The sequence below is a fragment of the Sphaerodactylus townsendi genome, linkage group LG13, assembly GCF_021028975.2.
Source record: "Sphaerodactylus townsendi isolate TG3544 linkage group LG13, MPM_Stown_v2.3, whole genome shotgun sequence".
NCBI lineage: Eukaryota > Metazoa > Chordata > Lepidosauria > Squamata > Sphaerodactylidae > Sphaerodactylus > Sphaerodactylus townsendi.
Window position 1 is genome coordinate 5,739,397 of NC_059437.1, and position 27,931 is coordinate 5,767,327.

Here is a 27,931-nt window from a genome sequence, read left to right on the forward strand (position 1 = left end):
GTACTTCTCTCGTCTGGTTCGGTTTTTAGGGTGACGAAGCTCCTTGTCTGGCTGTAACCTCAAACTCACCCTCCTCATATTTTCCTTCATGGATTTGTCACTATGTAGCCAAGCCAGGGAAGAGTCTGCAGGGATCATACTGCGAGGTAAATGACCAGTTCGCACATTACAAAGTCCACATGTTTGCTGCATGCCCTTTCAACAGATACGCTCTGGCAGTTTCTCGCTCAGAACTTATTTTCTGGGCACACCACAGTACCAGTCCAAACTGGGTCCATGTGTGAGCTTGGAAGTTAATTTCTGAGCGGAACTCTCAAAGTATTATAGCCGTCATTCTTGCATTGCTGGCTGTTGAGCTAGGTACGCTGCAGTCTCAGCGACTGGGCAAGAGGACCCCGGGAGGCGGGGGGGCTGTTGGGAGGTAAATTTTGTCCCTCTGTGAAGCTGGCCTGTTTTGAACTGCCTAGCCAGATTGACAGACTGTTGTCACACGCTGACGCATCAGCGAACCCAATGGCCTGAGACCCTTCAAATGTCTTGGAAGGCACTACCAATCCCTGTCGGTTCCCTCCAACTATCTGTGTCAACCTACCCACTTGCTTCAGCGATGTTACAGTGATGTTACAGTGGCGTAGTGGTTAAGAGCAAGGTACATTCTAATCTGGAGGAACCAGGTTTGATTCCCAGCTCTGCCGCCTGAGCTGTGGAGGCTTATCTGGGGAATTCAGATTAGCCTGTGCACTCGCACACATGCCAGCTGGGTGAACTTGGGCTAGTCATAGCTTTTCGGAGCTCTCTCAGCCCCACCCACTTCACAGGGTGTTTGTTGTGAGGGGGGAAGGGCAAGGAGATTGTAAGCCCCTTTGAGTCTCCTACAGGAGAGAAAGGGGGGATATAAATCCAAACTCCTCCTCCTCCTCCTCCTCCTCCTCTTCTTCTTCTTCTTCTTCCTCTTCCTCCTCTTCATCATATTTTCCAATGCTCTCCTTATGAATGCCAAGTCTGGGTTGGAAAATACATGGAGATTTTAGTGGTGAAGCCTGGAAAACACAGGGTTTGGAGAGTAGCCTCCTCCAGATATAATGCGATGGGGCCAACCTTCCAAAGCAGCCGTGTCCTTGAGGGGAATTGATTTCTGCAGTCTGGAGATCACATGTAAAAGTGGAATCTCTCCAGGTCCCACCTAGATCTTCTAAGGTTTCGATCTTTTGTCAAACTATACTGAAGAGTGTGACGATAAACCTAAAGAAACCAATCCATGTTAAAAAGGCATATTAAGGAGGGGTTTTTCCCTTCCCGTTGTGTTTTTTTAGTTGGCACTGATTTTTTTAAAAATCAAAAGCAACATTTGAACTCCTGTTGTCCGCAGTGCAGCAGCCTCCTCCTTCGAGCTCTGTCCCTTCATGGCACAGTCAACCTGGCCAGTGATAGCAAACCTTCTGTGCTCAGCATGTTGAACATTCGGAAAATGCCTAACTTGGCTCTGCTGACGTGCCACACCCAACAAAAGAGAAACCATTTTTGATATTATTTTTAAAAATCCTATCTGATCACGTGTGGTACTGTGTATCAGTAAAGAAACGTCAAATAGGAAATTGTGTTGTGACCCGCCCTGGGCCCTGCAGGAATTGGGCGGGCTAGAAGTCGAAAAATAATAATAATAAAATAAACAATGACTCAGATGCAAACAGGGAGAATACTTGTTGTCAGATGCTGGTGAATGCTGGCACGTCACCCCAAATGTTGTGGCGCGTCATCTTTGACACGTGTGTCACGCTGGTGTGTCACCTAGAATGCTGCAGCGTGCCGCCTTTGACACATCACGCTGGCACGTCACCCCAAACGTGGTATGTCACCTTTGACACGCAGTCACGCTGGCCCATCATTCCAAAGGTTGCGGCGCGTCATCTTTGACACGTGTGTCATGCTGGTATGTCACCTAGAATGCTGCAGTGTGCCACCTCTGACGCGTCACCCCAAATGTGGCCTGTCACCTTTGACACGCAGCCACGCCGGCCCATCACTCCAAAGCTTGTGGCGCGTCACTTTTGACACACAGTCGCATCACCCCCAAACACTGCAGTGCATCGCCTCTGACACGAGTGCGACGCTGGCACATCACCCCCAACGTGGTGACACGTCACCTTTGACACGCGTGTCCTGCGTTTACCATCATTGCTGCCGTCCACTTTACGCAGGGGCCTTCAAACGATGACCCCCCCCCCAGATGTTCACGAACTACAATTCCCATCAGCCCTGCCACTTGGCCCTGCTGGCAGGGGCTGATGGGAATTGTAGTCCATGAACCTCTGGAGGGTCTGAAGGCCCCGATTAGCAGGCTCGGACGTTCCCTGGAGCCTGTGCGAGCCGGGCCTTCGGGCGAACCCAGAGGCTGGGATGGAGGCCCTTCATTTCCTGGGGAAGCCACCCTCGGGGCTTTAACGGGGATCCGTTGCGAGGCGCACCGGCGCGGCTGAGGGAGGAGAGCGACTCGCGCGGGAAGCGACGGCCGGATCCCTGCCTGTCTGGCGGCGGAGGGGCGGGCGGGCGGGCGAGAGGAGCGCCATGGTGGCCGCCGGGTCACCTGACGCCGCCGCTCCGCCGCCATTTTGTCTGGGAGTGGGAATGTGAGGAGGGAAGGACGGGAAGGGAAGGGGCGAGCGGGGCTCGGGCCGGAGGCGAGGAAGGGCGGGCGGACGGACGGGAGGGGGGGGTCCTCCAGAAAGCGAAGCCGGGCGGGCGGGCGGAGAGGCCGGGGCGTCGGTGGCGGGAGGCGGTGGTGCGGCGGCCGCCCTCCCTCCAGGGGTCCCCTCCGCCGGGCCTGGGCTGAACCCCCTCGGCCGTGCCCGCGGGCGCCAGCGGGGGCCGGGCCTCGGTGGGGCGGCGACCGGCGCTCCTCCTCCTCCTCCCCCTCCTCCTCCTGAGGGGGCTGTGCTCCTTTGGGGCGTCGGGAAATTCCGCCTCCTCCTCCTCCTCCTCCCGCTGCCGCTGCTGCCGCTGCTGCTCGTCTCGCTCGCCGCTCTCCATTGCCGGGGCCGACAGGGCGACGCGACCATGATGTCGGGCCAGTCGATCACCGACCGGATCACGGCGGCGCAGCACAGCGTCACCGGCTCGGCCATCGCCAAGGCCGTCTGCAAGGCCACCACCCACGAGGTCATGGGCCCCAAGAAGAAGCACCTCGACTGTGAGTCGCCCGGGATTGATTGACAGCGCGGGGAGGCGGGGGGGGAGGGGGCGCCTCCCTGGACCTCCTGGCCTACCTGGCCGCGGGGGGGGGGGAGACGAGGATGATGGTTCAAAGGGGGAGAAACACTCCAGAGAGCCAACCTGGGGGTTCACATGGGGGAGGGGGGGGTTGCAATGCGGGCTATTTCGTTGGGGAGGGGTCCTCAGTCGTCCTAGGCAACCTGGACAGGTGTCGGTGGGGAAATGAAGGGGTTTTGGGGGGGGGGTGTTGTAAAGGGTAGGGTACTTGTAAGGGGTAGGGTAGTTGAAAGGGTTGTAAGGGATAGGGTACTTGGATGTTGTAAGGGGCAGGGGGCTGTAAAGGGTAGGTACTTGAGGGGTTGCTACGGGTAGGGGGGAGTAAGGGGTAGGGTAGTTGAGGGGGTTGTAAGGGATAGGGTGCTTGGAGTGTTGTAAGGGGCAGGGGGTTGTAAAGGGTAGGTAGTTGAGGGGTTGCTTTCTGGTGGGGTAAAAAGGGGGGGTAGGAGTAGTTGAGGGTTGTAAAGGATAGGGTACTTGGATGTTATGAAGGGCAGGGGGGGCTGTAAGGGGTAGAGTACTTGAGGGGTTACTTCTGGGTAGGGGGGGAGTAAGGGGGGTACAGGTGTAGTTGAGGGGGTTGTAAGGGATAGGGTGCTTGGAGTGTTGTAAGGGGCAGGGGGTTGTAAAGGGTAGGTACTTGAGGGGTTGCTACGGGTAGGGGGGAGTAAGGGGTAGGGTAGTTGAGGGGGTTGTAAGGGATAGGGTACTTGGATGTTGTAAGGGCAGGGGGCTGTAAAGGGTAGGTACTTGAGGGGGTTGCTTTCTGGGTAGGGGGGAGTAAGAGGTAGAGGTGTAGTTGAGGGTTTGTAGGGATAGAATTTACTTGGAGTGTTGTAAGGGGCAGGGGGTTGTAAAGGGTAGGTAGTTGAGGGGTTGTTACAGGTAGGGGGGAGTAAGGGGTAGGGTAGTTGGGCGGTTTGTAAGGAGAAGGGTAGTTGCAATGTTGTGGACTGCGTGTGCAGGGAATCTAGGGGTTTCAGTGGTCCGCACTGGAGAGGCGGCCCGGATGGATTCAGTTTGAGGGGTCAAAATGCAACTGGCAAACTAGGCAGGGTGGACTTGTGCGAGGTGCGTGTTGTAACATCCCGGGTCACTGCAGTTCATTGTATTTTGGCACTCCAGCTGAGACCGAGTCATTGGTGGAGCTGAAGAAACGCGCATTGGCGAGCTGGAAGGTTTTGTTTTGGGGTTGAAAGTGGGCCCGTCGGCCCGTGGGGTAATGTCAGCTTTGGGGTTAAGTGTTCACCTGCAGACCAGGCGAGGATAGATTCAGTGGGGCTGAAATCAACACGGGCAAGGAAGGTCCCCCCCCCCCCCTGTAAAATTCCTTTGGGCACAGCAGCTCTTCTCCATCGTGTTCCCACAGAGGATGCAGGCCTGTCATCTTTGCCACTGTCCGACATTTTTGGACAGTACTGGGTAGCTCCTTGTGGCTTTGCTTCTAGCTCTCATAAGAAATAGTTCCTGTGGGGATGGGATTCTGATGGATTTGCAACAGTTGTCAAAAATGGTGGGGTGGGAACTGGGAGAATGGGGTGGGTGGGGAGGAGGAATCACAGCTGAGTAAATTTGATAACAGTAGTTTTCAGTCGTCTCTGATTCACTGCCCACCTTTAAACCCCTTCTATGGCATGAGACCCAACTTACATTCTTTATTGCATATTTCCACCTTTTGTCTGTTCTCTCCATGATGACCATGCAGGGCTCCTGCAGTTTTGTGGCAGAAGATGGTGTCACAGTGGCGTAAGATGCACCTGCCGAAACCTCTGCTGCAAAACTGCGAGGTGCTGGAGGTGTGACTTTCTTTGCATCTCCTGATTAACTTTTCTTCTGTTTTACGATGTTGACAGCATAATCTGCGTGCAGGTGAAGTAGATGGATGGAGATATATTCTCCATATTATCTCCATATTCTGGATGGAAATAAAGGAAAGGTGTGAGGGAGGTTATTTCCCCCCCATGTCGTGTAAGAACTCTCCATGGAATAGGATTTGTCTGTGCCATGTTTAGCCTTGGAGTTGCCTTACTCCTTACTAAAAGGACAATGCACAAAGAGATCGAATAATGGTTCTTCTTTGCTGCTCAAGCAATGAATAAAACATCGATAAGGCTTTTTTGCGGCAAAATCTTTTACTCTGCCTCTTTGCAAATAACTGAAGTGTGTCTGGTCTTAAGAGGTCAGTTGAGTGAACGCTCAGTCCAGCAACTCTCATCTTAATGGAATTTGCCTCCAAATAAAGAGCATTCTTGACCTGATGCCTCTGAGGTCTGAAGGCTTTCTGTTAACACTCTGACTAGATAAGATACCAGGTCTGGCTGCTTCTGGCTTAGCAGCTGAAATAATCTCCACCCTTCAGCCTTGTTTTATACAGATGGTTAAAAAGTGCCGTCTTGAAAGAAGGAAGTTTTCGTTCCAAAGCTGGTATAGAACAAAAGCCAGGAATCCTCTGATTAAATTTTTTATCTTAGCTACAGGTTCCCTGGGTAGCTTTTAGCAAGCTGCTAAGTAATACAGGTCTGATACTGGCCCTCTTTTTTTGGATTGTTGCAGAGTTTATCCTGATGTGAAGCATTCAGTATTGCTGTAGTACTTCGGGGTGTTCTAAATGCAGCTATTGCTGTTTCATTAAGTACATCTTGTTTCTTATTTCATTAGACAAGGTGCACTGCAATAATCTGACTTCTTAGGGGACTGATGGTTGCTTCTTGACCATGCTTGTGTGAAATGTAGTTGTCCTTGTGTGTATTGTTAAATGTTTCTTGGACCTTCTGTTCTCCTCTAGTATAATTATGTTACTGTGGAGGCCCACTCCTCTCAATTAGGATCTCACCCCCTGGCTTTCTATAAATACTCCTTCCTATCATGTACTGAAGGAGCCATGTGCCATTTCCATGAATTTTTATTTTGCAGTGAAGTAATTCTGTGTGAATAGCCTTCTTTACTTACACATTCCTGAATCCTGTTTCTGCAAACAGATAAAAGTCAGGCAACGGACGCAGCCACGGAATTTCAGAAGGCTGGGCCCCCCTGGTATATTCTAGCACTCTTCTCCATGTTTTCAGCCTTCATTTAAAAACAAACAAATGAAAACATCATTGTCTAGTCTCTTATGTGTGCAGATATAGATGAAAGCAGGCTGACCGTATTCAAGCCAACTGCTTATTGGACAGCAATACCAGCTTCCTGTAATCTGGCCACTGAATATAAAAACAGTGTGGCAAATATCAAGCACTTGAGCACTCGTTAATTTTATTAACATTATTTACCAAATATATTATTTAGGATTTCCAGGTTTTGTGTTGACTTAGATTGCTTCCCACAATGTATTCTTTGTCTGTCCATTGTAGTAATTTCTGGCTATCAGCCTGTAGTATGTAGCGCCATCCCAGTCCTTATCTCGTCCTTATAATTTCACCTCTTCTCTGAAGAATTCATGGTTTTTTGTTCCCCTGTTTATAATCACTCCGTGAGTTGAGGAGTGTGGACTGGCGTCACCAAGGTTTAATGGCAGAGTGATTACTTGAACCTTAGTTTTCCAGATTCTAGTCCCAACAGTATGCTGGTCATATTATATGTGACTTTTCTTGAAGAAGAAGCTTTAAAAGCTAGGTCTTTTAAAGATAAGCAGGTTATGAAGTTTGAGGAATTGTGCAGTTGCTATTACTGTCAGTTGTCTAACCAATTCTAGCGTGAGGTTGCTTTTTGAATCCTGCTTTTTGTTATTTGGACTGTCTCCCTCTCTGATGCTCTTGAGAAGTTTTGCTCATTTAGATCAAAAGGAATTGCTTGCCTGCTAGCTTTGGAAAAAAAAGGTGTTCAAAGAGATAAGTTTTAAGCATGAAAGAGTAAAGGTAGTAGACGTTTTTTAAAAATTGTTTGGTTCCAGAGGGATAACTGTGTTTAGTCTGACAACGACAGCATCGGAGATCTCACTGACACCTGACAGGCTAACATACATTGTTTCTTGAGTTTTGCGGAGCTGTTTAAGTGTCTCATCTTCAGTGATCACAGCCTCAAGATATTTTCCGTCTGTGATCAGAAGCTATCCCAAGCTGATGCTGTCATGATGAACTAAAGTTCAGATGTGAGCTTTAAATCAGTAAGCTGAAATGTATGAGCAAACAGCAGAACGGTGGCAGCGGAGCATTACTCAACAGTTTTGGAGGCATCAGTATTCAAAACCAAATTAGTTTACTGTATGCTCATTTGCTAACATGCAGTCTGTGATGTAATCTCAAGACATTGCGAAAAGCAAACAAGATTCCTTTCTCCAGTTATGAGTGAGCATCTCCGTCCCTGGACACTCGGTAACAGGCTTGTTATGTTCCAGGAAATAAGTTTCAAAGGGAGACTCCAGCATGAAACTATCAAGCTTTGACTCCCTAGAGAATGGAAATAAGGTTACTCATAGTTAGGTTTGCACACTTAGCACAGTTTAATTTGCTTTGCCAGTTTTTGTCAGTTGGGAGAATTCTACACTCATTCCGATAGAAATATTTATGCTCTTCCAACTGGATCTCATTTTCATTGTTTTGCATATGCCTGTCTTTTGATTGCTTTTGTAAATCCCCACCACTTTCCCCTTTGTACCCATGTGTATATATCATATATATACAGACACACTTGTCTACCAACTGCAGGTAACACTTCATAATATGATTTTAGCTTTCGATTACAACAGCTTCTGCTAAAATAAACCTGTTAGACTATTGCAGCCAAAACTGATTAACATAGCTATCCCATACAACTGTAATGAGGCTTGTAGGAGCTATTTCTCATTGTTGAGATTTCTTATTCATCATGCATAGGTTTCAGGGTAGAAGAAAAATAACTGTGATGTGTGTAATTTTCTCTGTTTTCTTTCTTTGGGGGAAACTATTCGTTTAAAGACAGCTGTATAAGGGCTGTTGATGTTCCAATCTGGTTGGCTGAAATCAGTAGGAAGTTTGATGCAAAGGCCCCTTCCGCACACGCAAAATAATGCGTTTTCAAACCACTTTTCACAACTGTTTGCAAGTGGATTTTGCTATTCCGCACAGCTTCAAAGAGCACTGAAAGCAGTTTGAAAGTGCATTATTCTGCATGTGCGGAATGAGCCTAAAAGAGATTACTAAACAGTTCTATGGTTTTCCCCTATAAAACCTGTATACCTGTTTTTCAGACTTGTTGGTATGGTGCTAACATGGGTTTAAAAAAAGCCTTACCGCTGATACACGTCTTATGGATCACAGGCTCTGTATTTATAGAAGATTTCCCCTGAGTTTGCTTCCAGCGCACAGCAGGGACTAGGACTAAGCTGTATGATCATCCTTTCACTCCTTGAACCATCTGAAGCAGGAGTATGTCAGTTATTTATCCTTGTGGTAACAAGGAGTCTTGGACTAGCGAAGGCTATTCTGATTTGAACGCACCTGATCAGAGGCTCATTCCGCACATGCAGAATAATGCACTTTCAAACTGCTTTCAGTGCTCTTTAAAGCTGTGCGTAATAGCAAAATCCACTTGCAAACAGTTGTGAAAGTGGTTTGAAAACGCATTATTTTGCGTGAGCGGAAGGGGCCAGAAACCCAGCTCTGGCTAACTTCAAAGTGTTTTGGCTGAAATCCCACACAGGCAGATCATGACATTTCCATACTATTTGCAGCAAATGGTATGTTGACCAGCAAAGTTCTTGGGTCATAGGCTCATTCCGCACATGCAGAATAAATGCACTTTCAAACTGCTTTCAGTGCTCTTTGAATCTGTGCGGAATAGCAAAATCCACTACAAGCAACAATGAGTGGTTTGAAAGCATTGTGTGGCCCTGTCTTGTGGAAGGGGCCTTGTTACTTATTAGGTCAGCATGTTGATATTATTCATGTAAAAATAATAATATTAAGAAGATTATTAATTTGTTATTAACATACAAAAATGGTTTAGTAATGTTGCTGCAGAACCAATGGATAGAAGCAAGTGAATTTTTAAGACTTTGTAATGTTCTCTCTGATAATACTAGTTTTGTTATTTCAAGATCCAACGTGCTATAGCTAATATCTATACCAGTGTTTCCCAACCTTTTCAAGGTCAGGGTACCCTTGACCTTACTCTTCATATCTTACGGTACCCCTGCTGCCACCCCCACCTTTCCCTTCCATTGCCCTTGCTTGCCACACCCCCACCTTCCCCTCCCAAGGTGAAGGGAAACACTGGGGGGGGGGGGGTGGCTGCTGACCTTGCGGCAGGCCCTGCCCAATGGGCCAGCTCCATGTCCTTGCTAGCGCCGGTGGGAGATACCACAAAAATGAGGGGGGGCGGTAGTGTTGCCGCGGTACCCCTGGGACATGCTCACGGCATCCCAGGGTACCACGGAACCCTGGTTGAGAATGGCTGATCTATACAGTTCTTGGGTAGATGTATTATCTTTTTCTGTTTTGTCTTTGTTTGTCTTGAACATTTTCTTTCCCCCCCTGTTTCATATTTCTCTTTTTTGTTTGTGAATTATACTGAGAAAATTAATAAAAAATATTATAACAAAATAAAATACGTTGTCAATTTTGAATGCATTGAAGAATGGTGTTTTTTGCATGCACAGAGAAACTTTTAAGTGTCAGTTGCTGCTAGTTTTTCATCATGTTTCTTAAATGTAGAACGTTGGGTGTAGGTTGGCCTTTTCCCCACCTTTATCATCTAAGAGAAAAAATTTCCAACATCATAGTGCCTGTATATATCTATTTGTGTTACATTTTGAATATTGTGAACTGTGCTGGTTGCCCCACCTCTAAAATGAAAATATAGTGGAGAGAAAAGGGAAGGCAAAAAAAAATTTAAAGAATTGGAATATCTACTCTAATTAGGAACCCAGGAGCCTAGGGCCAGGAATTACACCTTATCAAGCTCCTACAAGCATGGCCAATTGGCCATGCTGACAGAGGCTGATGGGAATTGTAGTTCCTGAACATCTGGAGAGCCGCAGGTTCCCTACCCCTGGGCTAGACTGAGTAGTTTAGGAAGACCACGCCTAAGGGAGATTGTGATATCAATGCATATATAGTTGAGAAAGAGGATAAAGCTGTTGCCCACCCTCCCACAATGTTAGGACCTAGGTCAGGGGTGTCCAACTCTGGTGCTTCAGGTGTTAATGGACTACAATTCCCATCAGCCCCTGCTGATGGGAATTGTAGTCCATAAACATCTGAAGTGCCAGAGTTGGACGCCCCTGACCTAGGGCATCCAATATAATCCATTGGCAGTGAATTTAGAATAAATACAAGAAAGTGCTTCTTCACCCAGTGTGGACTTCATTGAAGAAATTTGGTGTCACAAGATGTAGTGGTAGCAGCTAGTTTAGGTGACTTTTAACAGGATCAGGTAGGCAATGAGGATGAGCCTGTCAATTGCTGTTAGCCATCTGTGATAGCTGAGATATCCTTCGTGTTTTCATGGCCCGTGCAACTTGGTGATTCTCCAGGAAGCTGAGGGCAATTTAGTGGCAGGGGTAATGACTCTGCTACAGTTGCGTCTGATACAAGTGGTACAGTATAGCTTTCTTCGAATAGAGGCCTTCTTCATGTCAATCCACCAGGTTGGGGGCCAGGGGAGATGCTGATAACTGACTGTATCTGTGGACAATCTGATAGACATTTCACATCTAAACTTACTTGCATCTTCTCCTGGTTGAATTCCACATTAAGTAGAGAGTCGAATCCACAGCTTCTTGTCTGGGTTCAAAGAGAATTTTTTTCAGTACATGCAACCTGAGACTGTGGACAAGATTTTTTTGAGAAGTGAGACCCACCACAACTATACTTGACTCTAGTACCACCTGACAGCTGAAACTGATTCCTATAGTGGTGGTAGAAAGGTGGGGCTGGTACCAGATTCACTTAAAGAGGCTGTGATTTAACTGTGGGGCAAAATATTATTGCTGTGTTGAATTTTAATAGTTAGTTCATTTTGGGGGCAAGGGGAACTCCTTTGAAAAGTTCTTGTGGACCTCAGTTGGATCAAAATGGGGTCTAGTTGCTATGAATATCTTAATGCAACTCTCAATTTCAGCTTAAAATATTATTTGTAAGAATATTTTTGGCTGTGGTGGATAGTTTCGTAAGGATCTTCACAAGCAATATTTTTAGTCTAGAACTGAGACTTGTGTAGTATTTATTTATTTATTTATTTATTTATTTATTTATTTATTCATTTATTCATTTATTCGATTTGGTAAACCGCCCTACCCCCAAAGGGCTCAGAGTGATTGCACATATTTCAACAATACAATAAAACAAATCCGAATAGCCCAGTTAAAATACAAAGCCTTAAAATATAAAACTCTGGCAGCAGTAGTAGCCTTCAATAAAGCCATTTGATTAATAATAGAAAGGCGTCTGGCACCCCACCCCAGTGATCAAACTCTGGGAAGGGAGGATTGGCAGATGGTCAATAGATAGTCAGTGTGCAGGAGGACAACCACGGTGGGCTCAGCGGCCGGCCCCTCAAAAGCACCGGTGGAACAGCTTGCCGTTTTGCAGGCCCTGCTTGGAACTCTCCGGGGTCCACGCGGGAACCTAACTGCTGGAGGCGTTCCACCAGGCGGGGGGGCCAAGGGCAGTAAGCGCATGAAACCAGCATCATGGAGGCAGGGGACCACCAGTAGATTAGCCTCCATGAAGCGGAGGCGACTTTCGGGACATAAGGGGTGAGGCGGTCCCATAGGTATAGAGGCCCCAGGCGTAAAGGGCAAAGGTCAGAACCAGCACCTTGAAGGCGATCCGAGATTCCACTGGGGAGCCAGTGCAGGCACAACACGAGGGGGGGTGATGTGATCTCTGACTGAGACCCCAGTGAGAAGACGAGCCGCTGCATTTTGGACCAGCTTCAGTTTCCGGATTTTGACCACTGAGGAAGGCCATTTGGCCGCAACGTTTGGTCAGGATTAGAAACAGACTTAATGCAACTTCAGGGTCTTCCAGTTGATTTCTGGACACAGTTCCAAGTGCTGTTTCTGAGCTTCGAAAGACCTTACCACAGGGGTGTCCAACTCTGGCACCCCAGATGTTCACGGGCTACGATTCCCATCAGCCCCAATTGGCCATGCTGGCAGGGACTGATGGGAATTGTAGTCCATAAACATCTGGGACGCCAGAGTTGGACACCCCTGGCTAAAAGTTTGGGACATGGGGCACTTTAATAACCCCTCCCCTCCCCCCTGTGAACCTACATACTAAGGTTAGTTGGCGGGATGCTGCTTCGCAAATCTCTTCAGAGGTTCCTAATTCAGGCACTTATTACGAGGTTTTCTGAGTGCTGGCGTCAAGGCTGTGGAATTCCCACTCCTAACATATGTGTCTGATCCTTTCCCCATTGAACTTTGAATGCAGGTAAAGCCTGCTATTTTTTTGTGAATCATTTGGGCTGAATTAATGGCACAGGGATTACTTTTTCACCTGTGTTTCTTCTGATCTTGGCTGTATCCTGTCCTTGTGGATGAAAACTAATTTCTTTGTTAAAAATGTGCTTATTGACTTTTGCCGTTTTTTGTCATTTTAGGTTTGTTTGTTTGCCAGTTTGTTGCACAAAAAATATTCTGTGGTCAGCCCTGAGGGTATAGAATACATCAATGTTCAGGGGCAGTGTGGCATTTTGTGAAGAGCTATTAGTTCTTGCCCTGCAGGGACACTTCCTGTGGCAGCTAATGAACCATGATGAGGGGGAAAGGATGTGGACCCTGTGATGTCATACAACACAAGGAGCAGCAGTGGCATAGGAGGTTAAGAGCTCGTGTATCTAATCTGGAGGAACCGGGTTTGATTCCCAGCTCTGCCGCCTGAGCTGTGGAGGCTTATCTGGGGAATTCAGACTAGCCTGTACACTCCCACACACGCCAGCTGGGTGACCTTGGGCTAGTCACAGCTTCTCGGAGCTCTCTCAGCCCCACCTACCTCGCAGGGTGTCTGTTGTGAGGGGGGAAGGGCAAGGAGATTGTAAGCCCCTTTGAGTCTCCTACAGGAGAGAAAGGGGGGATATAAATCCAAACTCCTCCTCCTCCTCCTCCTCCTCCTCCTCCTCCTCCTCCTCCTCTTCTGCTGCTGCTGCTGCTGCTGCTGCTCTGGAGTTACAATTTCATATAAAGTCTGTGTATCTGAACAGATCTGTTTTGTAATAAGATCAAAATCTTAGAACAGTGCAGTGTTTTAGTTGTTCTTTTGCTTATAATGTTGTTTAGTTTACCATGTTTCCCTGTTGATGTCAGTGGTGCTGTGGCTTGGAATCTGTTAGAATATCTGAAATAACTGCTCAAACTTGTCCATCAAAAACTGACCTTTGACAAACCCCTAGGTTCTGTGTGCTAATGATCAACTTGGCAGCATGAAAATTTTTACCAGTCAACATGCCGGAAGACTTAATTCAAACTGATGCATTCTAGGTCAGTGGTGGCGAACCTATGGCACGGGTGCCAGAGGTGGCACTCAGAGCCCTCTCTGTGGGCACACACAAACAAAGTGCCCCCCCCCCCCCCCACATCTAGAGCTGGCCTGGGCGCTGGAGCTTGATTATTAGCATTAAACCTAAGACCTAGTAGTTTTGGGAAGCAGTGTAAATAACCCTGTTAAGTGCTGTTAGAAGCCCACTGATTTTCATGTGGAGAACTAAAAGCAATCCTTTACCTGGGAGTAAGCTTGGTTGCTGGCAATGGGGCTTGCTACAAGGTAAACCCTCCTAGAATTATTGATTCACCCGTTGGAAGAGATGCAGTTGCTTCAAAGCAAAGCCACCGACTACCACCAAGCACTCGGGGTACATTACCAGACCAGCCATTTTTTCTAAACTAAAACCTCAGTATTCAGGTTAAATTGCCATGTTGGCACTTTGCGATAAATAAGTGGCTTTTGGGTTGCACTTTGGGCACTCGGTCTCGAAAAGGTTCGCCATTGCTGTTCTAGGTATTTATCATCTAACCCAGCTCAAAATGTTGGCTGATTATTTTTACACATGTAATAGAATCTTGAATTGCCTTCTTTGGTATGGGATGGTCCCTGGAGGCCGGGTATATTGTATTATTGTAGACAGAATATTGAACCTGAATCAGAGGAGACCTTCAGCAAACTAGTGGGCCTCAGTGTAGAGCAAAAGAGGATAAGCTCATTTATACTTCCCTGAGCTCTTCCGAAGAAAGGTGGGATGCAAATATGTTCGAGTGAATGGGTTTTCCACTTGTCTCCGAATATTGGGTATGTCGATTCTGGTTGAAGTGTAACTGCAAATCTTTTGCAAAGTATGGCTCCTAGGACCTAAAGATAGAGTAGCAAATTGTAAGGAGGACTGTTGGATCAAACTAGTGGTCCATGTAGGTCAGCATCCTGTTTCAACTAATAGCCAATCAGTCGCCCTGGAGGGCCTACACAGTGGTGGCGAACCTTTGGCACTTCAGATGTTATGGACTACAATTCCCATCAGCCCCTGCCAGGATGGCCAATTGACCATGCTGGAAGGGGCTGATGGAAGCCAACAATCCATCTGGAGATGCCAGGTCTTTCCCTATCAGAATAGGGCATAGAGACCAAGACCCCAATGCTTCCTCTTAGCATTGTGGAACTAGGTCTTGCTAAAGGAACTTAACACTGATACAGAAATCCCTGTGGTTCACAATCCTTTTGGTACTGCATTAGGTCATTATTTTCTGAAAGTGGTATTAATACCGTATATACTCGTGTATAAGTCAACCCGCATATAAGTCGAGGCACCTAATTTTACCACAAAAACTGGGAAAACTTTGCATTGACTTTATGTGATAAGTCGAGAGGCGGTAAATGCAGCAGCTACTGGTAAATTTCAACAATAAAAATAGATACCAATAACATTACATTAATTGAGGCATTAGTAGGTTAAATGTTTTTGAATATTTATTTCAAAGAAAAACAGTAAACTAGCTCTGTAAGTGGAAAAGGGAGTCTACGAAAACAATATGGTCTCCCAACAATACACTTTAAAAGTATTAAAACCTTTATTCAGCCAGCAACTGAGCCAATAAAACACAAGAGTTAAAATCCTTCAAAACTGGATTTCTGGTCAGGGGAGGAATGTTTATAGTTAAGCTGAACTGCCAACATTTCAGAGACTATTTTTTAGAGACCCTCCTGATGATACCTCACCCAGAAGTTTAGCGAAGTTTGGTTCAGGGGTCCAAAGTTATGGATCCTCAAAATGTAGCCCCATCTCATTATTAGCTCCCATTGGAAACAATGGGGGATGTAGGGCATTCTCTTTGGGGGGGGGGGGGTCCCATAACTTGGACCCCTAAACCCAAGCATCACCAAACCTGGCTGGTATCAGCAAGAGAGATTATCCTGATGATGCACTGGGACAGGCAATTTATTCAAGTGATCAAAAGTTATGGACCCTCAAAATGTAGCCCCATCTACTAATAGCTCCCATTGGAAACTAATGGGGGATGGGAGCCTGCTTCTAGTAGGGTCCACAGACTATGGTAAACCTTACCAAATTTGGTTGGTATCATCAGGAGTGTCACCTGATTATACCCTGAAATTTTGGTGTCACTAGACTAAAACTGCACTCTCTGGCGTCTAATAAAAGTAAAACCCTAACATATTTTTTAAAAGTATTGAGGCCTGACTCGCGGTATAAGTCAAGGAGGGCTTTTCCAGCACATAAAATGTGTTGAAAAACTCGACTTATACACAAGTATATACGGTATGTATATTTTAGTGTCTGCTGCCAGAATCCTATAATAATGAAGCAGAAAACATAAGCTGAAAATATACAATGTTACTTTGCTTGTATCAGTTGAATTGTTAATCAAAAACAGTTAAATTATTCCGATATCCTTATGTGAATTATACATCGCACATTTAATGTGTGTGTGTTTTCATATTCACGGATGCTTTCTCTGCATACAACATGGGAGGGATCCTGAGGATCCCCTTGTATTATAGTTGTCATTTGAGAAGGGTGAGAGCAAGGATCCCCAACATGGTGAACGTTGAGCCTGCTAACCCCTCTCCTGGTGTTTTTAGAAAATCTATGGAGCAAGAGACCTTCTGATTGGCCACTGGAGATATGACAGAAACTGTCAGCTGACTGTTTCTTCGCTAGCTGCATATCTCTGTCTATGCAAGGACATATTTCAAACCAATATATTCTTCCTGTTAAACAGAGCGTCAGCCTGAAATGCTGAAGAGCTACAGTCAGACTTGTGCATAACCTCCCTTTTTGACATTTTGTGGTTGGCTCCACCTTCTGCAACAGCCATTTTGTTGTGCCCACCACCCTGGGTCAAATTTTCAAAGGTACCCTCTGGCTTCAAAGGTTGGGGACCCCCCCGGGTTAGAGATAATTGACGTCCAAAAGAAGCTGGAGTGTGGCCATTTGGAGTCATGATTTTGGGAGCCCTCCAGATTTTATTAGGATGGAGTATAGAGGTGGTGTTGTCACTTGCATGCTAATGGATTTGGCGGATAATGTTTTACTTACCCTGTTTCCCCGAATATAAGACATCCCTGAGAATAAGAGGCGGTAAGTAGGGGTTTTGCTGAAGTGCTAGAAGCCATAAAGAAACATCCCAGTAAGGCGTAGCAAAGTTTTGTTTGGAAGCATGCCAGCTAGGCAGAACACCAGAGCATTCTTTGTGGGCTGGAAAAATAAGACATCCTAAAAAATAAGACCTTAGGCGCATCTTTGAGACAAAATTAGCCATAAGACACTGTCTTATTTTCGGGGAAACACGGTATGTTGCATGTCAGAGATCTGATATACACTGAAATGCCAGTATTCAGAACACATATGGAAGATTCAGATTCTTACCTGAAATTCTTGATGTCATTGGAGGTAATTATATGAAGGAGGTGGTTTTGAGTATCTTAACTTGCTATGGATTTTATCTTCAGATAATGTCTGAATTTGGAGAGAAAATGTCATTACATGGTGATCTTTTGGGGCAGGTGAAGAAATTTTTTTTACCGCAGATAGCGGCAAAGGTGCGGGCCCTGGATTATTACTAACCCACAGGGTCAGGCAGTCCAGTTCCACCTCTGTATCTAGACATCCCCGTGACGCAGGATGGTCAGCTGCAGTACATAGTCTGCTTAGTAAACACCCCTTTGCCTTCCCCAGTTGTCTGCATGCTACTCCTAGAAAGCTGGGTAATCATTTTACTAACCTCAGGAGGATGGACAGCTGAGTCAACCTTTCGCCGGCTGCCTGAAACCAACTTTTGCCGGGATCAAACGCAGGTCGTGAGCAGAGCTCAGACTGTAGTACTGCAGCTGACCATTCTGCATCACGGGAATGTCTAGATCAGGGGTAGGGAACCTTTAACACTCAAAGAGCCATTTGGACCTGTTTTCCACCGGAAAAGAAAACACTTGGAGCCGCAAATAATGCTTGACATTTAAAATAAAGATAACACTATATGTATATTAGGGATTTTTTAACCTTTTACTCCACTCATTCTGAGAAGCGCATGGATGCTCCCGCCCTGCTGCCTGCAGGGCGGGCAAGGATGAAGCCGGCGGCTCGGCCTTGTCGGCTGCCAGGAAAGCACCCACCCTGCTCCAATGGGGCGGGCGAGAGGGGAAGCCCGCTGCACGGCCCAGCCGACCGTGGGCAGTTGGTGCGCCCGCCCTGCTGCCTGCAGGGTGGGCAAGGATGGGGCCGGCGGCTCGGCTCGTGGAGCTACAGTGCAAGGGCAGAAGAGCCGCATGCGGCTGTCGAGCCGCAGGTTCCCTACCCCTGGTCTAGATACAGGGGTGGAACTGGACGTTGAGCTTATTTCTGAACTTTTTCTGAGTTTTGTTCTAGTAAAAAGACAACACTCTCCAATCTTTTAGTACTGAGCTTTAAAATGTTAATGAGTCTCCCTAAATGTAAATTGAGTCTCCCTAAATCTCTTGGGAGAAAATATTGCACGACTGATGTTTTCAGAATTTAAACTGGGATTGGCTCACTTGCCATTTCCCAGATATTGACATCTTGCGTTCAGACAGGGCATGATTGTGCATCAAGCCCTAGGACAGTGGTGGCGAACCTATGGCACGGGTGCCAGAGGTGGCACTCAGAGCCCTCTCTGTGGGCACGCGCACGCAGAGTTCATCATGTGTAGGGGGGCAGAAAATCATACCCCCCACACACACATCTAGGCTGGCCTGGGCACGATCCTTTACCTGGGAGTAAGCTCGGTTGCTGGCAATGGCACTTGCTTCTGAGTAGACCCTCCTAGGGTCATGATTCACCCATTCGAAGCGTTGCACAGCTGCTTCACCAAGCTTACTTCTGAGTAACGCGCACTTCGGAGCCAACCGTTTTTCCTAAACTAAAACCTCAGTATTCAGGTTAAATTGCCAGGTTGGCACTTTGCAATAAATAAGTGGGTTTTGGGTTGCAGTTTGGGCACTCGGTCTCAAAAAGGTTCGCCATCACTGCCCTAGGACCTCTTTCCTAAGCCTCATGTCGTGGCTCTGCTTTTCTAAGGTGGCATATCCAGCGTAAAATAAATAAATAGACCCTGCAGAGTGGACGGGGCGCAGGTCTCTTAGACATCCTCTTTCTGCGCAGAGAGAACTGCCTGCAAAACCAGAACTAGGGCACGGGTCCTTCCGGCACTGCTCTTGGCCAAGAGAGAAATGTTTCACGTTTTCCTTCTGCCAGCATCACAGAAGCCTTTGAAGCCTCCCTGTCATTTTGGGCAGATTCTGATACCGTAGATGAGGCACGTCTGCGGCGTAAACGAAGCAGGTTTATGCTGGAATGCTTTCTGGTCTTTCGGGTGCCACTGGGCTCCTGCTTAATTCCTTTGTGATAGACAAACACAGGTGCCCTCCTGTGTGCCAGCAGGAAGCCTTCCCTGCGTAGAATGAGAGGCCATTGTGATGACATCCCCTTGCCTTTGCAGAGGAAGGCGTGCCTGCTTGGTGGTGGTTGAACTGTGCATAAAGCATCTAGCGAGCATCCGAATGGTTTGAAATTATAAGAAAAGACGTTTCTATTTATACATCACGCCTGAACATCCTGTAATTCACCAAGCTGATAATTGTCCCCTACCGTGTCTTTATGTAGCCTGACAAGTATTTAATAACTTCCTGTTTGGGTGGGTTTCAGTCTGGCACCAGTACAAGGTGATCCTTTTTTTTTTTGGCCCTTGTAGGTTGTGTGTTGGCTTGGGGGGCGGGGGGAAAGTTGTGTAGGTGTGTTGTATACCGTTATATCACGGAGCACTGAAGCGAATGGCCAGATTGCCCCAGGTTACCTTGTGTAAAAGGGTGAGAAAATTGTAAGTTGGGACTCAGTTGGTAGAAATAATTTGAAGAAGAGGAGGAGTTTGGATTTATATCCCCCCTTTCTCTCCTGCAGGAGACTCAAAGGGGCTTACAATCTCCTTGCCCTTCCCCCCTCACAACAAACACCCTGTGAGGTGGGGCTGAAAGAGCTCCGAGAAGCTGTGACTAGCCCAAGGTCACCCAGCTGGCGTGTGTGGGAGTGCACAGGCTAATCTGAACTCCCCAGATAAGCCTCCATAGCTCAGGCGGCAGAGCGGGGAATCAAACCTGGTTCCTCCAGATTAGATACATGAGCTCTTAACCTCCTACTCCACTGCTGCTCCTGACAATCCAGTTTCCTGAACCTGATAGATAGGCTAACAGTTAACCTAGGTTAGAAACAGTGTGTTTCTGTTCACAGAGATGGCATGAGAATGGTGAAAGTTCCCGCCTGTGTTGGGACTGCCAGTTCTTTATGGGTACTGTTCTCCATGAGTACTGGCAGCCAAGTATTCACATTCTCATGTGAACGTAGAGCTGGTTCCCAGCTGATGTGTAGCAACAATGGTGTAGCTGGTAGGCATAGTTTCAATATTTTCTACCCAGTGTGTAGCCTACAACCATCTTGCGGTTTCTCTGTGGTAGCTGTTGTGTTCGTCACAGTAACATTGGTCGTTATAACATTGCTGGGGATTACACAATGTCTCAGTCATCAGCGGGCTCCAGGTACGCCTGGGGTTTATAACAGAGCACCCGAAACAGCTGCTTAGCACAAATAAGTTATGGATGGGCTTTAATGGAGAAAATCAGAGTTCATTGAAGCCTGAGCTTGCATAGATGCAAGTTGGGACAAAGGTGCCTTTGACTAGCTCTCTTTGGAACTATGAAAAACAGTCATAAGTGAAAGCTATTTCTGAGCACTGATTGGAGCACTCTGGTCCCCTGTAAGGCAGAAGATGTCGGGTAAAAATAAATAGCATTTCTGGTATTAGCAAAGCTGGAGACTAATTATAGAAAGCACACCATGCGCAAAGGAAATGGGAGCCAAATTGGGAGAAGTTACTTAGCATTTTCTAATTGTTAGGTCAGTGGTGGCGAACCTATGGCACGGGTGCCAGAGGTGGCACTCAGAGCCCTCTCTGTGGGCACACACAAACAGAGTGCCCTCCCCACACATATATCTAGACTGGCCTGGGCCACTGGGCTCAATTATTAACATTAAACCTCAAACCTAGTTTTGGGGAAGCAGTGTAGGTAACCCTGTTAAGCACTGTTAAACCCGACTGATTTTCATGCAAAGAACTAAAGCGTTATCCTTTACCTGGGAGTAAGCTCAGTTGCTGGCAATGGGGCTTGCTTCTGAGTAAACCCTCCTAGGGTCGTGATTCACCCGTTGGAAGAGTTGCACGGTTGCTTCAAAGCAAAGCCACCGACTACCACCAAGCTTACTCCCGAGTAACACACGCCTCGGAGCCAACCATTTTTTCTAAACTAAAACCTCAGCAATCAAGTTAAATTGCCATGTTGGCACTTTGCGATAAATAAGTAGATTTTCGGTTGCAATTTGGGCACTCGATCTCGAAAAGGTTCGCCTTCACTGTGTTAGGTGTTCGATGCCCATTGTTGTATCTTCGTTGGAGTTGGAAAGTGTGCATACAGTTATTTTCACTAGTACCATCTTTCAGTTTGACAATGATTTTCCTTCTTGCTCTAGCAGGTGATTCTGCCCATTGTTCTTTGCTTCTTCCTTGGTCTAGAAGTCCCTCCCAGATGGCTATGGAGTGCCTGTTTCAAATATCTTCCCTAAAACCTACCTTTCTTGCACCTCAGCCTCCTACCTGATATCCTTCGCTGAAAAGCAGCAATGTAGCAAACATCCATTCCATATTTTCAGTACCTCTCCCTTTCCCTCTGTCTCATTTATTTATTAATTAATTTATTAATTTATTAATTATATTTATATACTGCCCTCCCCCGAAGGGCTCAGGGCGGTGAACAGCAAAACATGTCAATAGAGCACCATATAAAATCAATATCAAAATCAATCAGATAAGTCATTAAATAAATAGCTCTATACATTAAAACCAAACCCCATTTAAAATACAGCGTCCTAATAACAATTGCAACAGATGGCGTCCTACTAACGAATCCCCTAAGAAAGAGAGGGGGACGGCAGGATCCACGGATGCTATAATAGGGGGGGGGGGGCATCAGCGGCCGGCCTCCCCAAAGGCCTGGTGGAACAGCTCAGTCTTGCAGGCCCTGCGGAACTCATTAAGATCCCGCAGGGCCTGCGTAGTTGGAGAGAGAGCGTTCCACCAGGCAGGGGCCAGAGCTGTAAATGAATGTTTAGTGAATGTTTCTTGGAGCAGGATATATCCCTTTTGTTTTGTCACTCTGAAGTGTACCATTCACATGAACTATGCTGTAGTAATGATAGAAATTATTGGTGGTATTTTCAGTGTAGACCTGGTTTCACTAGCACTTTTCACTGAATCAGCTGTTGGACGTTATGGAAGAGAGTGTGCTGTCCATGCCGCATCCCATAAACCAGTGGTGGTGAACCTATGGCACGGGTGCCAGAGGTGGCACTCAGAGCCCTCTCTGTGGCACGCACGCGCAGAGTTCAACATGTGGGGGAGGAATCACTCCCCCCCCCATCTAGGCTGGCCTGGGCTGCTGGACTTGATGTGTGTGCACCTCAGTGAGCTCACCCCAGTGAGCAGGGAGGAGGGACTTCCGGGACTGGCGGGACCCTGGTGCCTGAAATGCTCCAGAGCGGGTGGCTGCTGCCAGGGAATTGGGGGGGTGGGGGGCAGAGGTGGCAGAAATGCTAGAGAGGTGCAGAGCGGGGCATGTGGGACTTGCTGGAGGCTACAGCAGGCTGGCCCCTGCTTGAGGGGGTTATTCAGGTTAAATTGCCGCATTGGCACTTTGCGATAAATAAGTGGGTTTTGGGTTGCCATTTGGGCACGCGGTCTCGAAAAGGTTCGCCATCACTTCCATAAACCATTGCCTCCCACTTCCTGGTTGTGTTGCACAGAAGTATGTTCCTCTTCCTGTTTTTAAAAAATAAGAGTGTGTTTATTCTATTACACATTATCCCACCATTTGTCCATCAGGATTCTGGAGCTGATAGCCCTCATTCTCACTGCTGGTTCAGGAACTTCTTCAGATGTTCACATCTAACCACGAGTTTGTTCCAAGCAAATTGCTGGGTCCATTTCTCCATGCGAGTGTTCTTGATCAGGCTTGAGCATGCTATTGTATGGGGAAACCATAATATGCGATCCATCGTGCATTTTATCATGCCGTCCAGCAAGTTATTTGGAGATGGAGCAACCGTATGGACTGCTGAAAATGCATGCGTGTACCTGTGTTAGTTATCAGTGAAGATTACTAAGTACACTAATGTGAAAACATATCCTCCGGTAATTTCATAAATAGCTTTGGCTAATAATAGAACTTTCTTGAGAGAGGAATGAAATGGAAAAAAACACACCTTGGGTCTTGGTTGCTTGTTTCCATCTAGCAATCACATTCACAGATCAGGGTGGGCAAAGCCTTGTTCTTTACAAAGCACTGGTTGATTTATCCCGTCTTTTAGCTAGTGGAAGAATTTGCTTGACGGCTTTGGATTAGATCTGAGCTCAGCTGTAGTCCAGAGTGTCAGTTCTCCATACAGCGAGCCTCCTCAGGTCAAGGGGCAAATCTTTGAGATAGACAATTGAAGTGGTGTGAGAAACTTCAAGACGAAGCAGAGCCAGAGGGGTTGACAGGGAAGTGCCTTATTAACTCTGTTAGGATCAAGTCACTAGCAAAATCTCTTTCACTGCTGTAATTGTGTTATTCCCCATGGAAATATAGATACCTGTATGCATACCAGGTGTCTGTATACCTTTTTTGCAGGGCAAATAGCACCTTTGTGTATGTGTGAGACTTGCTTTGGGAAGTGGTACAAGAGAGTCAGGATCCTGAACTGGACCCCTGTAGTGATTTTAAAGCATAGAAAACCTCTGTGGGGGACGCACGCACACATGCATGCCCTTATCCATCCATCCATCCATCCATCCATCCATCCATCCATCCATCCATCCATCCATCCATCCATCCATCCATCCATCCATCCATCCATCCATCCATCCATCCATCCATCCATCCATCCATCCATCCATCCATCCATCCATCCATCCATCCATCCATCCATCCATCCATCCATCCATCCATCCATCTAAAGCTGCCCTCCCCCAGAGGACTCAGGGCGGTGTACAACAGTAAAAAACAGTAGGATAATGTTAAAATCATAACATTAAAAACCCATGTACATACATGTATCCTTAAAATTGCATCTAGATTCTGACATTAAAATTTCTTATGTCCATTCAGTTGTAACATCCACTCTTTTTCTTGAAACAGGTACCTAAAAGTCATCATTTCTTAGCCTCTCCCTATGCAGGAGGTTGAATAAAGCGACTGTATTATAGAAAAATACCTTGGGGGACAATCTGAGATGACTGCACAAATGTGTTCTGATCTGGTAATTACTGCAGCAGCAGCATTAGATTTTGCTTTTAACTGTGACTTGTATCTAGTGTTTTGCTCTGGACGACTTAAGGAATTTGTTTTAAAAAGTGATTTGCCAGGAAATATAAAAGGTTACTCTGTTTTTTTGTATAAAGACTTGTTTGTTTTCTTAGGACCCAGTTTTTTATCCCCCCCCCCCACTTGTGATGAAACTCTGCCATATGCAAAGAATTTGTGTTGAGAAGTAAATCAAGAAAACTCCAATTTGTAGCATGATGGGATTGCAGCATTATTGTCTGATACTCAACCCATTTTCAAAAATACCACTTTTAATTGGCTTTATTTTTTCCATGAATGTTGGCCGGGGGGGGCGGGGGGAGGGAAGGGATGTGGTCATAAATGGAAAAAGCCTTTCCAGATTTCTCCACTGTTGTTTCATGGCATCATACTCTAGTTTAGAGTATTCCGTTAAACCAGGGGTCTTCAAACTATGGCCCTCCAGATGTTCATGGACTACAATTCCCATCAGCCCCTGCCAGCATGGCTAAGTGGCAAGGCTGATGGGAATTGTAGTTCATGAACATCTGGGGGGCCATAGTTTGAAGACCCCTGCGTTAAACCAATCTGATACGATGACGCGGCTGGCTTCCACTCGGGCCAGGGCCTTTATGGCTCTGGCGCCAGCCTGGTGGAACACTCTTCCTCCAGCTGTCCGGGCCCTGCGGGACCTTGGGGAATTCCGCAGGGCCTGTAAGACTGAGTTGTTCCACCGGGCCTTTGGAGAGACCAGCCGCTGAAGGTGCCCCGGTGCCCTCCCTGCTTTCTATGGGTCCCTAACATCGTCGGGACCCATTATTCTCTCTCTGTCTCTTTTTAGGAGGGTTATGTAAGGGTTTCGCGGGGCGCTGTTTTAGCTTAAAATTGCTGTTTATATTGTATTTATGTTTTATATATGATGTTTTTATACATGATGGGGTTTTTTGTGCACTGCCCTGAGCCCTTTGGGGATAGGGCGGTATATTAAATCTAATAATAAAATAAAATAAATAAAATAAATTTTTTCATATGGTGATTTGGGAGTGACATTTCAGAGAAGGACCAGTTCCTGAGAAAGTGCCTTCCTTCTGTGGAACAGACACTTGCCCTGGGTTGAAAAGTAAATAGAAGGTGGTATAAGTTTTGGAGGAGTTCAAGTTCAAATATTTTTCAAAAATCACTGAAACAAATTAAGAACCTAAGAAAGAGCCTGCTGGATCAGACCAGAGTCCATCTAGTCCAGCACTCTGCTACTCGCAGTGGCCCACCAGGTGCCTTTGGGAGCTCACCTGCAGGATGGGAAAGCAGTGACCTCCTGCTGCTGCTGCTCCTGAGCACCTGGTCTGCTAGGACATTTGCAATCTGAGATCAAGGAGGATCAAGATTGGTAGTCACAGATCGACTTCTACTCCATAAATCTGCCCAAGCCCCTTTTGAAGCTATCCAGGTTAGTGGCCATCACCACCTCCTGTGGCAGCACATTCCAAAAACCAAACAAAATTCTTCTGTTTTTGCCCTGGGCAGTGGCATACATCAGTCAGTCATCACTGCTTGAAACCCACTGTCCCTGGTCAGTCGATCACCTTTTCCCTGCCAGGGCATGATCTCCCCAGGTAGTTCTTTTCTGAGACAGTGGTGCCTTGAGCTACAGTGAGGACTTTGATCTGTTGTTCGAAACCTGAAAGAACAAGTCTGTTGCCGCTGTAAACAGTTTTAACCTCGCTGCCCATCGGAAGGTTATTAGTGTTTCATAACTGCTAGACTTAGGAGTTATTTTTGAAGGGCAGCTGTCAGGTTAATATATAACTGGGCAATTAGTATCCCGTATTTGGAAATCAAGAACTCCAGGATAATTCAGAAACTGCAACACAGATACAGTTTGGGTAAAAACAGAGTTCTTAGTGTGAGTTGGTTAGTTAAAGATTAGCTTTAAAATGTGTGCCGTTGCATTGAAAGAACTTGCAGGAGCAATTTATTGTGAAATCTGTTTTAAATTAGTATTTAAGAGAGAGAAAATATTATTGGACAGTAATGCACCATATTGTTTTTATAAAGAATCGGCAACTGTTCGGCGGAGCTTGCTGGGGGCATCAGTGCCCCTTTTTCATCAGCTGATGGTGTGGTTTGGCTTTTTCATCCTCTGCTGTTTCTGAGATACATGTTTACATTCTCTCTCCATTCTGTTTCATGCAAAAAAAGGGAAACAAGCTCCTCGTTTGTGGTTTGGGCCCTCTTAACAGGATGAGGAGAAATTGAAGCCTGGGTCCTTCCTCTTAAAAAGAAAAGAAAAAGGAAGAAGACATTCCTTTACATTCAGGCCGTTTCCGCACGGCCACAATGGGGGTTGGGTCGGCGTACATGACGCCAGCCCAACCCCCCTGGGACCGTTTGCACGAATGGTCCCAGAAACTACCGGGACCACGGCGCCACGCTGCGCCGTTGCCCGATCGACTTACCTTCTCTGTGACCGTCCGGCGCGTCGCCGAGGCCAGGGGACGCCCCACTACCCTGCGCGACCGCTCTGGAGAAGGTAAGTCGATGGGGAAAGGGGGGAGGAATGGTGCCTTCTAGCCGCTGCCGTTTTCCAAAAACCTCGCTGGGAAGCGAGGTGGGAAAACGGCGGCTTCGCGCCGCTCGGGAGGAGTGAGGGCGGCACAGCTTCACAGCAGCTGTGCTCCCCGTGCGAACAGCTTCCTGGGGATGGCGTTATTGCCGTCCCCAGGGCGCTGTTTATGGCCCGTGCGGAAAGGGCCTCAGACTGCTGCTAGGTGAGGTGGAAGCTCCACTGGGGACGTGGCACGCATACTTTGTTGCTTAGACAATTCAGGAGGCAGGGGAGAAGAAGAAATGGAGCTTTATTCTAGTAATGTCTAGTTCTGGTCTCTGAAATGCAAGTGTGCAGGTCCTGCTGCTGATATTTCCTGCCATAGAGTAACCTGGATCAAAAACAGCGGTGTGAAAACAGTGTAAAAGGGTTTAAAACAGGGTAAAAGGGTTTACATCGTTTTCACACCGCTGTTTTTGGCCTCTGCGGAATCCGCCTTTGAGATAGGATTTGCCAGATATCCTCTTCCCTTCTGGCTATCATCTCTTGAATTCTACATTTCACATGATTTCTTTGGTCACAAAGTATTTCTGATGCAGGGTTACCTGCAAATCATTCTAGCCTATCTCCAACTGTGACACTTGTGTCCTTCTACCTGCTTCGGGAAGCTCTGTCTCTTGTTGTTGGCTCTTCCTTCAGCTCTTCTAACCTTGGCCTTCCTCAAACCCCACTTGCACAAAAATCTCTGCTCTGCCCAACTGGGCTACAATTTTGACTGGGTTTTATTGGTTTTGCTCTGTTTTCCCTCAAGTAGCAATTGGAAGATGCTGGCTAACTCCACCTCACCCCTGCGTATTTGATCTTGCCTCTACATTCTGCTGTCTGTCCAAGCACTGACACCATCTCCCTTCTTTGGCTGTGATGAAACCCTGAATTACTCCAGAGCGAATGGCTTAATTGCATCAGATATCCTGCTAGCTCAAATGGCCTTCATACAAATGGGTGAAATGTTCAGTGGTGCTTGACATTCTGTCATGGAGGCTTTTAGATAATGTCACTTCTCTTTGCAAGTCCTTCTAGCATTCACAAAGGCCTCCCTCCTGAGTCTCCTGCTCTATTGCGGTGTATGAGGTTAAAAGTGGGAGTTACAAGTTGGGAAGTTCCTGGTTTGAATCTTGCTTCTGCTACAAATTCACTAAGTGGTGTTAAGCAACATCCTGTTCTTGCTTTGCCTTCGCTTTCCATGTGCAATAAGGGATAAAAATGCTGTCTGAAAATGACTTGTCTGAAAAGATCACAACAATGTAATGTA

General features: G+C 46.7%; 1 protein-coding gene across 5 annotated transcripts in view; it reads left to right on the top strand.

The window, feature by feature from the left end:
• Positions 1 to 2,685: 2,685 nt before the first annotated feature.
• LOC125442405 (phosphatidylinositol-binding clathrin assembly protein-like) overlaps positions 2,686 to 27,931 on the top strand; it is a 78,098-nt gene continuing 52,852 nt past the window's right edge. For 2 of the 5 annotated variants that reach the window (XM_048513712.1, XM_048513714.1), the window contains exon 1: positions 2,686 to 3,187. In XM_048513712.1, coding sequence (XP_048369669.1) covers positions 3,055 to 3,187 — 133 coding nt within the window. In that variant the 5' untranslated portion in view covers positions 2,686 to 3,054. The remainder of the gene's footprint in view (positions 3,188 to 27,931) is intronic. The other 3 variants (XM_048513713.1, XM_048513710.1, XM_048513711.1) reach the window with 3 other exon arrangements.